Genomic DNA, 13,252 nt, shown 5'->3' on the forward strand with positions numbered 1-13,252 from the left:
AGTGAAGGTTTCTCTGTCTTTTCTTTCATAATGAAGTGGTCGAAGAGATCTGCCACATCCTGAAGCAGTAGTGCCTTAGCATGGAGCACACAGCTAAAATCGGCATTAAAGGCATCTTTTTAGTGACAGTGGCAAAAAAGGTGAAGTCTTCAAAAGAGCAGATGTTAGCCCCCCTGATTTAAACCTTGTAGATAAAGCTTCTGGCTCTGCCACAGCCTTGCCAGTTGTTCTCCAAGACCAGCCTCTCTCAAATGCTACATAGATACTTAGCACATCTAACATGAAAAGGCTTTGTTAATAACTTGCTCTTGTAAGAACATCTTGTTTTCCCAAGCATTTCTCAGAGACAGAGATTAGGAAGGTCTTCTGATTTAAGCAAGTGCAGTAAATAGCCCAGGGAGATACTACACTTGTCATCTTTTTCCAAATCAGATTTTATTGAAGTGCAAAGAGCTTTGGGAATTAGGCGCTCTATGATGGAAAGCAACATTCATGCCCTTTTGGGTCTCTAGTAAGTTTTGCTAGAGGGGAGGTGTATTTATATATCAAATCCCATACATCCTTGCAAGGCAAGCATTTTCTATAGCTGAGAACACTGGAAATTACATATTTTACCTCCCAGAATAACTATTTTAAACTACAGGCTGGAGGCCAAGATAAAGGGAAGGATTGTTAAAGCAAAGGGTAGTGTTACACGAAAGAAATGAAGTGACAATAAGATTCAGTAAGAAGAAGAAATAGAAATCTATGGCCTGATTAAACTGATTAGCAGTACTGGCTCTAATCTCCATTTCACTTAAAAATAACAGTGGGGGATATGAGTTTTAGGGACCCAAATATCACTCTGGAAGGAGACAGCTATTACTTCTTAAAAAGCTGCTTACATTCAAGGCCTCCAGAGCCACTGAGTTCTGACTGTGTGGACTATCACAAGACCTACCTTCTTGGCAAATATCATCGTCCCATGTTTGTTTTCTCGTCTTCCACTGACAAGTAGTGGAAGAAGTAATATTCTTCTTTCTCTCTCTGTGTGATTGCTGATCTGTGTATTGGTCTACAATATACATCATCTGCCCAACTTCTTTCCTTTAATTCTTCTGAGTCTGTGTCTATTTTCTGAAATTATTTGTTCCTAATCCCTAATTCCTAAATTTGCATTTTCATTGAAATGCCATCAGGATGATATATTCAGAGACCAGTTCTGACTTTGTTCTTTTGGCACTTCAGAAATCAACAACATGTGTCTTGGTTTATTTTCTAGAGTTGCATAACTTGCTGCAGACTGTAAAGGCAGCGTGTTTCACTATTCTTGACTGCTGCAGCTCTGGTTCTTCATTTAGTATTTCTTCCTTGTGAGAAATCACAGAATCACAGAAACACCAAGGTTGGATAAGACCTACAAGATCATCCAGTCCAACCATCCACCTATCACCAATAGTTCTCACTACACCTATTCCTCAGCACAAAATCCAAATGTTCCTTGAACAGTTCCAGGGTTGGTGACTCCACCACCTCCCTGGGCAGCCCATTCCAGTGCCTGACCACTCTTTCAGAAAAGTAGTATTTTCTAACATCCAGCCTAAATCTCCCCTGGCGTAGGTTGAAGCCGTTCCCTCTAGTCCTATCACCAGTTACATGAGCGAAGAGGCCAACCCCCAGCTCACTACAACCTCCCTTCATATATATGGATGATCCACCTGCATACCTTTCAGAAGCTCCGGTCTGTTGCTGGCGTGTGAGCTTTCTCCTGCAGACTTGTGCTGCACTGACTCAAAGGCAGCTGCCTCTACCTGATCATATTTTGTGCTCTGTGGGTTCTGCCATCCTGCAGCCCAAATTGTCAGGTTCATGGTGCGGAAGCCAGTTGTCTGACGAACGCAAGGCTGCCACAGCTCTGTTCCCAGTTCCAGCCAGGATGTTGTATTTCCAGTAGAGGCTCCCTCACAAACATACATATACAGGACATATGTACTGTACAGAGTAATAGACCAAGGGTCAGAGAAGCCTGAGCAATCTCTTCATAACATCCCAGGCTGAGCAAAGTGCAAGCCTCCCTAGAGGAGGGAAGATAGACACCACTGTATGCTGCAGCAGGGAACCACATGCTTCTATCACTCATTGATTCCCCCTAGTGCTGCTACAGGATTCAGGCTCTTGTTTTCTATAGTAAATTATAGAATGGCCAACCTATTATAATAATTCCTAGAACAGATACTCTCCGAGATCACAAAGTCCCCAGCACAGCACATAGCTCCTCTTATTCAGAAGCACATGTAGCCATTGGGTTGTACCTCAGCAGGGACTGTTCTTCTCCCACCCGTCACTCTGTCTCCCCAGAAGATTCATTCCTCACTGGATGTTCGGCTGTTTAGCTTTGTTGGGCTTTTTTTTCAGTTTTACCGAACCGCAGGAGCGTTACGACAAGTGCTCGCAGCTGCCAAGCGGCCGTCTTTTAAGGTACCTCTGATGCGTTGCCCCACAGTGACCTCTGGTGGTTATATTAATGTTTCCAGCTCTTCGGCCGAAGCAGCGTGAAAAGTGGTGGGGCTGTGATATGCCTCGTGAGAAACGAGTAAATAGAACGCCGGAACCCTTGCCAGATGAAAGCAAAAGTTCTCCTGTCTGCCTCTTCTACTTCCATATCGATAGTTTTCATCCGCTGAAATTCATTCGTGAAGTTCATTAAATAAAGATTGCCTATACCAATTATGCTGGAAACAGCCATGGTGAGCAGTTGGGCAGCAGCACTCAGGGCTCTGCAATAGAATCAGAATCATAGAATGGCCTGGGTTGAAATGGACCACAATGATCATCTAGTCTCAGCGTCCCTGCTATGTGCAGGGTCACCAACCACTAGAACTGGCTGCTCAGAGCCACATCCAGCCTGGCATTGAATGCATCCAGTGATCTGCAGGTCATTTGCCATTTGCCCTTGGGGTGCTATACAGGCCACACAGGAGAGCTTTATGGGGATGAGACTTACCAATCAGACTCTCTTCTTTCAGCTGTTTCATCAATTTACCATAAAGACAGTTGGCATCAGTGTGAGACAAGCAGTGGAGTTGTCCCTGTTTACTACTTTCTCTATGAGTGACCCATGACCATCCCTTCAACAAATCCACACCTAAGATTCTGTGGAAACCTAAGAATAAAACAGACTAGCCAGTGAGTGAGTGGTGACATTCCCAATGCTACCTCTGATGGAAAAAATTGCTTTGTGAAGGGAGGCAGTCTTTCATAATTGTCCTTGTCAACCAGCTACGTTTGGGCTTGTGTGTCAATAGGGATTGTTGCAAAGTAGTGATCGTTAACCATGATCATCACATTACAACTTGAATCCTCACAGTGCAAGGAGCAGCTGCTCACATTGCCACTGCATCAAGTCCCAGCACTTGTCTGCATATTCGTGGCTCACTGCCAATGCAGACTGATGTGAGATCCCCGAGCTCACACCTCTGGCTTGCTCACTGCTTTCTTAAGTTATAGTGTCACTGTCACCCTGGATAGAGATCCCAGAGGACTGTCATGGAGGGTTAATGAGGAAAACTCAGTCTATTTATGTGAAACAGTAGGTGTCAGCCAAATTAATTGTCTCAGAGAGAACTCCCTACCTATCTAAACACAATTATCGTATCCACATTAGTAGTGATGTGGGTGCTCCTCTATTTCCCCATTTTATTTTTCCCTTTTTCATAGAGGGACAGGGCAGCTCTTTTCCAATACTTTAGCTAATATCCTTCTCTCTCTCTCCTTTTTTTTTTTTTTTTTTTTTTTTTTTTTTTTTTTTTTTTTTTTTTTTTTGTCATTTATGATATTGGAAAGTGTTAACACCTAAGCCTGGCTAAGGCTAATGATTTCAGTGCTCCCTCTGCTCCCTTTACTAGGAGATTGAGATGTCCCTGCTCACAATCAACTGCTCTTTAGCTCTTCCTCTGGAGGGAGGGTTGTCTGGCTCATGAGATGATGAGATCTGCTTTCTCAGATTCTACTAAACCAGGGACTTTCCATAAGATAGTTTGCAAGCTGACTTACACAGCACCAAGGCAGAAAGGGTGGCATCTAGTAGTTGTTATAGAGGGAAGTAGGTTTTATATGCCCACAGGAGTGCTCTGTTGTCCTGTCTGTATTACTGGTGCAGAGTTAGGGGGAGAGAGCTCCATCGCTGCTAGTCTTCCCTCAGGGGAGGGGTTCAGGGTGCAATAGATCCTAAATATCCCCATTACACAGGACAAAACTGACTTGAACTGGGTCCACTAGTGTGGCTTCCAGCAATCTCCTCCTGCACCCTTCTACAGTTAGCTAAGGTTGAAGTTTTGGAACAAACTATTTTGCATACACACGCCACTTCCCAAGTACTCCTTCTGTTTTCCTCTTTCACTCATACAGTCTCTCTCTTCAACTCCTGCCTAGTAGCCAGCAATTAGCACCTCTCTTCCTCTTTGAAGAGGGGAAGGCCACCATCTGCCAAACTCATGCCAGGTTTCATCAGCATCGATGCAGTGGCCCTCTAGGCAAGACAAAACTCACTTAAGGTTTCACAGTCCCTCTTTTTGCCAATTGGTCTTCCACTAATTTTTACTGCTCAGCTTTTCACTTGCTACCACAACAAACACATGCTTACTCATAACCTATTGCCCCAGCAAGTATGACAAAGCAGCTCATCCCCACCAGGAGGACATTTCAGAGATCCAGATTCTGACACCGACAAAATACCACAGCTCATTTGTGCCTCTCAAATTCACTGAGCAACACACTCCATGTATCATGAGCTTGTTAGCAAGGGCTCAATCTCCTTTCAATAGGCTGGTCCAGATTGTTAATTCCCCAAGTTGTTGCTTCATTAATTCGCTCGCTCATTAACTCACAAAACCACTCACGTGCTTATGAGCGGAACAGCCGCCAGCTGAAGGGGGACAGCTCTCAGCCTTCCTTCGCCACTTCTGTGACAGCCCAGGAGCACAGGAGTCTCAGCAGCCCGACTGCTGGTGGGCTCACTTCAGAGGCTGTGATCAGAACCTGCTGAGGAGGTACCTATGCAGAGAGCAGCCCTAGGTTGTGTCCATGGTTCTCTGTCCCAGCCCTGCTGCTATCGGCACGAACCGTGCTCTGGGCAGCGCGGACCCCCGCGAGCTGCAGCAGGCAGGCAGCGCTAGGTGGTGCCGTTCTCCTGTAGGAAGAGGCAGAAGGTGTTGGCGGGCTGCATGAAGCAAAGCGAGCAACCCCTGGAGCGCCCAGGAGTGACAGGACACCCGGCCTTGGGTGAAGAGAGGATGGAAGGGGGAGAGCCTTGAGTTGTGTCCCCCCCGTCTGCCGGCTGTGCTGCCGGGAGGGAGCCACGAGCCAACGGCCAGGAGTCAGAGAAGTTTTGGAGAGGGAAAACCCTGGCACTTCCCTGTGTGCTCAGTTCCACCTACACAGGAGAAGCATAAGGTCGAGGGCAGCATCTCTGGGCCTCAGTACTGTCCATCCCTGCAACAGATGGACCGCCACACCACAGCCACAGAGGACACAGCCTGAGTACATCCTGCTAGTGGGGGTAGGCATATGCACTCTTAGAAGTACGGAGATGTCCAGGCACAGAAGTTAACACAGATAGTGTGAACTGCTGTCTTTACCAGCCAGCACCCACCTGCATGCACTCAGATGAACAGCCCAGGTGGCCTGATCCTACTCCTCCCCCCCGCTGGTGCAATACAGCCCCACTCCATACAAATCACACCCACTGTTGGCACCAGAGCCCCAGTCTGTCCAGCAGCACCCTGGGCCCCTATCCTAGCACCAGCACACAGAAACCCCTAGAGCTCCCAGCTGCTGACACACCTACAACTGTGAAACAGAGAGCCAGGCGCACTGAAGGTGGTCAGAAATCAGATTTAAACAGAACAAGGATCAGCTGTGGTGATCAAGCAAAGCTCAGTCAGACAAGTTGCTGACCTTCTATGTCAGCCTTCTATGTCTTCAACCAGCTTTCTATGTCTATACTCCTTCCTACAATGGTCCCAATCAAATCCACCCTGATTAATTTCTTCCTCTATTAACAGTCATTCCACTACACACCCCCTAACAATCCATAACACGTTGCCACACTCCTCTTCAAAAACCTCATAATCAGTTCCTACACAATCCCAGAACATTCTTGCTGATCCCCTTCCATCCAGAGCCCTGTACCCTGAAGGCAGCCAGCCCTTTTAATGGGCAAAGTTTTCTGGGGAGTTTCCCTGCTGACTCATCCTGATAGGTCTCACATCCTTGAATGGCCTCAGGAAACAGCCAATTTAGCGTGCTGTAATTAGGTTTTCAACAATTAGGTTACCACCAATTAAGTTACCAAGGTTCCCCACCTATTGTTATTTCTCTGATTCCCTCCATTTCTGTGTATGTGTATGTTTATGATGATTAGGAGCTGCCTCTAATTCCACAACCCAACAGATGCCCACAGATCTGGTTAAAAGTAAATGAAAGGAACTCACACCTTTCTTCTTGGATTCTTCTCAACACTTGGTTTAATTAGGTGTAGCTAACAAATGGAGAAGTGTGAACTGGGGGTTCCAAATCTCTGCATGACAGAGGATGTTACTGTCAGCACCCATGGCACCAGGGATCCAAGGCAATGGAGGAGACAGGTGCTCCTGGTGTCAGTGGTGTTACTATAGAGGGAGTGTAATGTTTCTTGAAAACAGCTGGCATAAAATACCTTGTCCCCTGAGCTCTGTTGAATAACTTGTGTTTACTTGTATACCATGTATATTGCACACTGTATCTTAGTCACCCTGAATCACACAGCCACGAAAGAGCTTGTTCTCTTTCAGCTCTGTCTGAGCATTAGAGTCCTCTATTTCCCTGACATGGTGGTCTTGGAGAGTGTGCAGGGTCAAAGAGGGCTCCTGCTGGATGCAGAAATGTTACATTGCCAGCTTCTCTGGGTATGGGAGGAGCAGATGCCATGATCTGTGCTCTTCCAAGTTCTAGCTTTCCCTGAGTAAAAATTGTTTAATAAACCTAGAAAACAGAGGAAAGGATGGGAGGAGAAACATGCCAGCCAACCTCAATCCAACAGCATAAAATTGGAAGAACAACCCATTCCCTCCCACCTTTACACTAAATTCAGGCATACATTGGTACCAAAGGACTCCAGCAGGTGAGAGCACCATAATAGCACACTATAAAATACTGCTGTGTTGTTAAATCCTGCCTTAAACAGTGGCTGTAAGTGGGTACTTGAAGCAAGGTGTAAGCGTGGGACAAGCATATGTGGTACTTCCCTGTATATTTATGTTTGTTTTCCCGGCCTCAGTTTTGGGATTTCCTGCCTTAGGTGTGGTTTCTGCATATTTGAAATCCCTCGGTGGATTTTCTTACATGAATTAACATAGTATTCCCTTCCACCCATGTAAGCTACCAAATTCCTGACAGGCAGTCTGGTAGGGTAGTTACTTTTCAAGTGTCCCTCCTCCAGCACGGAGCACCTCCTTCCCAAGCTAGAGGCAAAAACCGTGATCGCTGCTACTCCCTCTACTGCATTTCCTTCTGCCTACAAATAAGGCTGTCTTCTTTCTTCAACTCTCTGTTCCCACGATTCGGTTACATTTTGGACTCACAACAGAATCAAGTAGCATCAGTGATTTCTCACTGAAACATTAAGACAGGCAAACCTCAGCGCTCCTTATCTGACAGTCTATTTTAAGCTCTTCTAAACTGGAGAATCATTAATATTTCAGTCTAACTTACTTAAAATTCACATGTGGCCTCCCAAACGTTGGTCTGTGTCCTTTACCCAGAGTATGAGACCCATTAGCCAGTTCCAATGTCTCCATTACACAAGAAAAGAGCAGTGAGGGGAAGAACGGAGCTCCGCTGAACTTTACACTTAATAGACCTTAACAGACCATAATTAGTTGTCCAGATACTTTTGTACTTCTGTTTTTATCAGATGTTAAAAGCTGCCACTCCTACCTTTTCCTGCAGAAAGGGAAAGCACTAGCTGCACGGCAGTTCTGATTTGTTGCAAAGTATTGCTTTAAGGATATGAACGGATTCTTTTTGTTTTTAATGGTGTTATACACGTGTACGTGTGCAGACATATTCTTTAGGAAGGTTTCATCACAGAAATGCCACTGTGTTCATAAAGCCTTTATCTGGTGCCGTTAAGTCTTATTTGGCAGATCTAAAACCCACTGCCACTTCCCTGCTGGTAGTACTTCACTCCTCAGTAGAGACAATTAATCAACATACTGCATAGCTCGCAACTCAAAATCCAAGAAGTGAATCCAAGAAGTGTTTTCAGAGGTGTGCCAAAGTCCCTTATTTCTATAGTACTGCATAGAAATGTAATGGGCTGGCTTGCCAAAGCACGTCACTGCTTTACCCCTGTATGTTAGCCACAATCAAAAATAGTTGACAGGAAAGTCCAGGCCTTATGAGATGTTCAGAAATAATACACAGAAAAAAGCACTCTGTCTCTTCTTACCACAAGCAGCTACCAGTTATGAATGACAGAAAACAGAACAATAATCTCAACCTAGTCAATATGCTGCCATAGCAAATATAAGCCTGCATCCACCAGTCCATATGAATACAGGCTTAAAGGTTTGGTTTGTTTTATTTTGGATGAGCTATACCTTTCTAGAAAGAATGGCAGGCAACGTGCCCAGCTATTGCCACAGCTGCCACTGACAGAGATGCAGGTTCCTCCCCTCATCTGTGAGGCATTAACTGTCTCCTCCGTGGGGAGCAGAGAGAATGTGCAAGCCTAAATCCAATTGCAGGATCAAGACAGATTATGCAAAAATCCAATAAAAGTATTTTCCCAGCAGGGAGACTCTTATGCCAAAGAGAATAATGCGATCTTCAAGATTGCTCAGCAAATAGCGCTGTTTAAAGAGTTCATATCACAACCAGAGTACTGAGCAGGTTACATTTGTCTTCATAATTCTTGGTCTTTCTCATAAAATAATATGAAAACGCTGTCTGGGAGATCAACAAAAAACAGTGTGTAGCCTTCAAAGCTACCACCAATAAGAGGGACATGTCAGTACAGGCAGGTGTGTGTCAGTTTCTCAGTTTGTACAGCCATTTCTACAGGAAACGGCGGGCAGCAACCCCTCTGACCCCAAAACTATCTGCTGAAGATCTCCTGGAAATGAGTTTAGAAATCAGTGCAGCACCACTTGTTGGGCAGAGACAGCTCATGCAGGGCAGGGACTGTACCAATGCAGGACCCAGGGCCCACAGAAGGAACTGGAGAAACTTCATAAAACAGTTCATCCTATTTTAAAAATTTTCCAAGAGAATTTTGGAGCAGAACAGACATGGGTTTTCACATGTTATCTTTCATTCTCACTTCGGTAAAGACTAAATTTAGCATCCAACTAAAAGTGTCATCGGTCCCACATTAGATACATATATGGTGATGGTCAAACTTCTATCTTGTTAGCATTGTGGAAGTGTTCACATATCCATCTCCCCAAGGCTAGGACTCAAAGCCTCAATGCTGACTGTCCCACTGGGCTTCTCCTCTCCATCCCAAGCCATGCCCTTCCTTGAAGGGCACCAGCTCCTGGCGGTATTGTGAACAACAAAGCTCCAGTGTGGGGCATGCAGACAAGACCATCTCAGGCATCCTGTTTCTGGCAGGCTGCCTGCTCATCCCCAGGCACTTGCTGCAGCCAGGCTATGCAGGTCCCTCTGTGCACACAGCTGTTTCACACATGTGCCGATCCAAACAGGACATCCAGATCCACTCTATAGCCTGAGCTAATAGCCAGGATACTCAAGCTATTCCAACAAAACAGGCTCTTGTGCTTCAGGTTACATAGTCTCCAGTCCCTACGCTAATGGCCGTTTGGAGACCTCATATTAACGAGTAACAGGATAGCATAAGTACATAAACTTTGCACAAGGACAGGCAGAGGACTACAGCTGTGCGCCTCAGGCACAGTCTGGTGGGAGTTGTTGCTTTGGTCTGTTTCTGCTGATGCTGCTGAGCTGGGCAGTCATTAGGCACCTGCAATATGAGCCCACAGGTGTAATATGAAAGGAAGGAGGAAACAGCATCCTGCACTGAATGCTTCAGCACCTGCATTTCCTGTGACTGGTGCAGGTATTTACTGGTAATGGATTTAGCATCTTAGCTTCATAGCTGAGATAAGAACACAAACACACAATTTGCACAAAACGAGTTCAAGTGTGGTACGATTCACTAACTTTTCTTCCTAGCTTACTGAAAACTGTCACCTATTCTGAATTTAACAGAGCTTTTTTCTTCAGTTTTCTGAACTATCTTACCAGGCACGTTTTAGAGAAACTTACACCCAAGTAACAGTTCAGTTCTGCAATGAGCTCCTTTAATTCACATCAAAAGCTGAATGTCAGTCAACAACAAATACGCTGTCAGGAGCAAATAGAACTCATTGAAGATAAAGCAACAACAGATTAAGCTGAAATAAAGAACAACAACACATACACACATTAGAACAAATTTTAGTTGTACTTTATTTAATTAATGAAAATCTACCTTAAAAACAAAAATCGGATTTGATAACCCAATACATTGGATTTGAGAAAGCTTCAAGCTTTTAAGCACAAGCTGGAAGTCACAGTCTCAAATGAGAGTTTTAGAGGCCAAAGCAATACACCGGAACAAAGTAGTATCGTTAGGTGGAGCCATGCTCCTTGCACCATCAGCGTGGCTTCAGGCACGATATTTTTTAGCTGTCAGTTACAAGAAGCTTTTGTACTTGTTTTACAGTTATGTTTGTTGCATTGCTTACCTAGGCCCTGGATTAATGGAGAAAACGAGCAAGTTTAAGCACTTGCCTGTCCAATTACTACCAACAGACAATTTACATTGTGATAAAGCTAGCTTTATTTAAATGAGGTTCAGACAAGAATTAACTTTACATATTATTAACAGCTTTGGAGCTACAAACATAAGAATTGGGATTACACAGGTCATGCTATTGTTATTTCATTTTACCTGCTGCATTTATTGCAATATGGCTTAACGTACATAGGTATACAATTTGTACAAATTCAGCCAAGTTTGCACTTGTGAGGTGTTATTAAGAGCACGATTAACTTGCAAGGCAATTTAAACCTGTGGAAACCAACAGAGATTGTTGGAATTGCCCAAAGCTAGGGGGAAAAGCTGCCACTAACAATGGACAAAGACGGACTGGATTGTTTGAAACCACATTGTTCGGCTTTAAATATTTATATAGTTTGCTCTGAGGTAAAGAAAAATCTCTTGATGCTTCCACACAGGGCAGCACCAGATGGTGCAATCACACCAGTGCAATCAGTCACATTGCTTGCTGTATGTGCAGCCCCGAGGAGAGGCGTGCACCTGCTGTAACAAGAGCATTTGTACACTAAGAGTTGATTTTAAAATAAATTACTATACAGGTAGGATAGTGAGCTATTGTTCACTTGGTGGCATCGGTTTCACAAAGTGCCATCTGTAACCTTCACTTTAGAAATCAGAGCTGAAAGGGTTGACTTGTACCCCATGTTTGATTCTAATGTAAACAACAAAAGGAAGGACCTACTCCTGTTGGGGACAGGCATCTCAGTGAGGCTTCTTTCTGTCTTTAGATCACCCTGCTCACCCTAGTCTGCGGCTGCTCTCAGTCCAACCCACCTTAGGTGAAGGTTGTTAGGAACTCAGCACTCCAAACTTTTCTTCAGTCTTTTGCAATTCAAGGCAGAATTCATTACCAACCTCTTACCATCCTTTCTACTCCCCCTTCAGGGAATTGGTAAGAGCAGCAAGGATCTCAAGAAATGGGAAATGCTGTGATGGGAAAGAGGTTCAAGCCTGGGTTGGGAAAGGAGGATACTTGTATGCAGAATAGATATTAGATGACATGGGTGGAGGTAATGTCTTGGGGATGGATGGGGCTGTGAACAGAACTGAGCAGACTGGAAAGAGCAAGGTGTGATTTTGGGTTGTGATACACCTGGGGCTGCTGTATGAGCAAGACAGCATCAAAGGGGTAAGCCTGAACGGTTCTCAGAAACCTGAGAGGACTGCAAGTTGAAGGGACATTGGTCAGCATAGCTAGATCCAAAACAGGTCAGGGCTCTCCTTTTGTCTTCAGAAATGTCATAATTCTACATTAAAATCAGAACTGGGCTTAGGATTTACATATAAATATTCAAAGCATGACGGCCAAGTTTCGGAGAGATTTTACAAGGGGAAAACCTGGAACAATAAATAGGAAACTATATGTTATTGAATTTCACTCCACCAATATCAATTTCCTCTCCAGGCTACTCTACAAAATTCCTTTAAGGGTACGCCTAAACAGTACAGAAGTATCAGAGCTCTACATTAAAATCAGAACTGAGATTAGGACATACATATAAATATTCAACACATTACAGTCCAGTCCTGAAACCTGTAGTCTTGAACAACAGAAAAAGAGTACTGTCAACCTCCTTTCAAGCTACACTGTAGAAATAAATTTTGACTACATCAGGCCTGCACAAACACAACTGAACAGATAGATACCTGAATGGGACTGAAAGGCAGCAATCTTGAGCACCTTGCTCAAGAATCTGTGCATGATCCAGTTCCTGCTGTTTGACAGACGCACCTTCTGTCAGCCATAAGTCTCATGTGTTCTCTTCAGTCAGCTCTCCTCTTCCCTTCAGCACAGAAGTAGAGCAGCAGCTGTGGCCACTCTCTGGTCAAATCAAGGCAGCTACGGAAGATGGTGGAAGTAAGGGAGACTGCAGAAAGGAGTTAGGGGATTTAGGGATGAATGAAGAATTCAAGAAGATGGGACAGACAGGACGGACACGTTAAGTGAGGGAATGGTAACAACTCTGGCACAAAATTTAGTGGTCTGTCCATTCACTCTGATGTGCATCTCCAGTCTAAATGGGACATTTTCAGCAGAGGCAAATGACCTTCGAATGGGACGTGTGTGGATATACCCAATATTAAAGGCATTGGTTTTTAATGACAAAAAAGGTGAAGTCTTCAAAAGAGCAGGTGTTAACATCCAAGAATAAAGGGTAGTGAATTAAGCTCCTGGTTCTCTCACAGGATTGTCAGTTGTTCTCTAGCACTGGTATCTCTCAAAACACCACATGGATCCTTAGCACATCTGAAAGAGAAAAGGCAGTAAAAAAAGCTTTATTAATGACAATTTATCTCAAGAGCATCTTAGTATCTTTCTCAAGTAGTTTTAGAAATGGATTTGAAGACAGTCACCTGGCTTAGTTAAGCAAGCATACTAAATACCTG

At 44.4% G+C, this 13,252-nt stretch overlaps 1 protein-coding gene across 4 annotated transcripts in view; it reads right to left on the reverse strand.

Annotated features, from left to right (window-relative positions):
- Nucleotides 1-10,472: 10,472 nt before the first annotated feature.
- The window catches only part of AKAP12 (A-kinase anchoring protein 12), a 31,344-nt gene continuing 28,564 nt past the window's right edge, over nucleotides 10,473-13,252 (reverse strand). For all 4 annotated transcript variants that reach the window (XM_048936136.1, XM_048936139.1, XM_048936137.1 and 1 more), the window contains one exon: nucleotides 10,473-13,112. In XM_048936136.1, the coding sequence (XP_048792093.1) occupies nucleotides 13,104-13,112 (9 nt within the window). In that variant the 3' untranslated portion in view covers nucleotides 10,473-13,103. The remainder of the gene's footprint in view (nucleotides 13,113-13,252) is intronic.

Source organism: Lagopus muta, chromosome 2 (genome assembly GCF_023343835.1).
Source record: "Lagopus muta isolate bLagMut1 chromosome 2, bLagMut1 primary, whole genome shotgun sequence".
NCBI lineage: Eukaryota > Metazoa > Chordata > Aves > Galliformes > Phasianidae > Lagopus > Lagopus muta.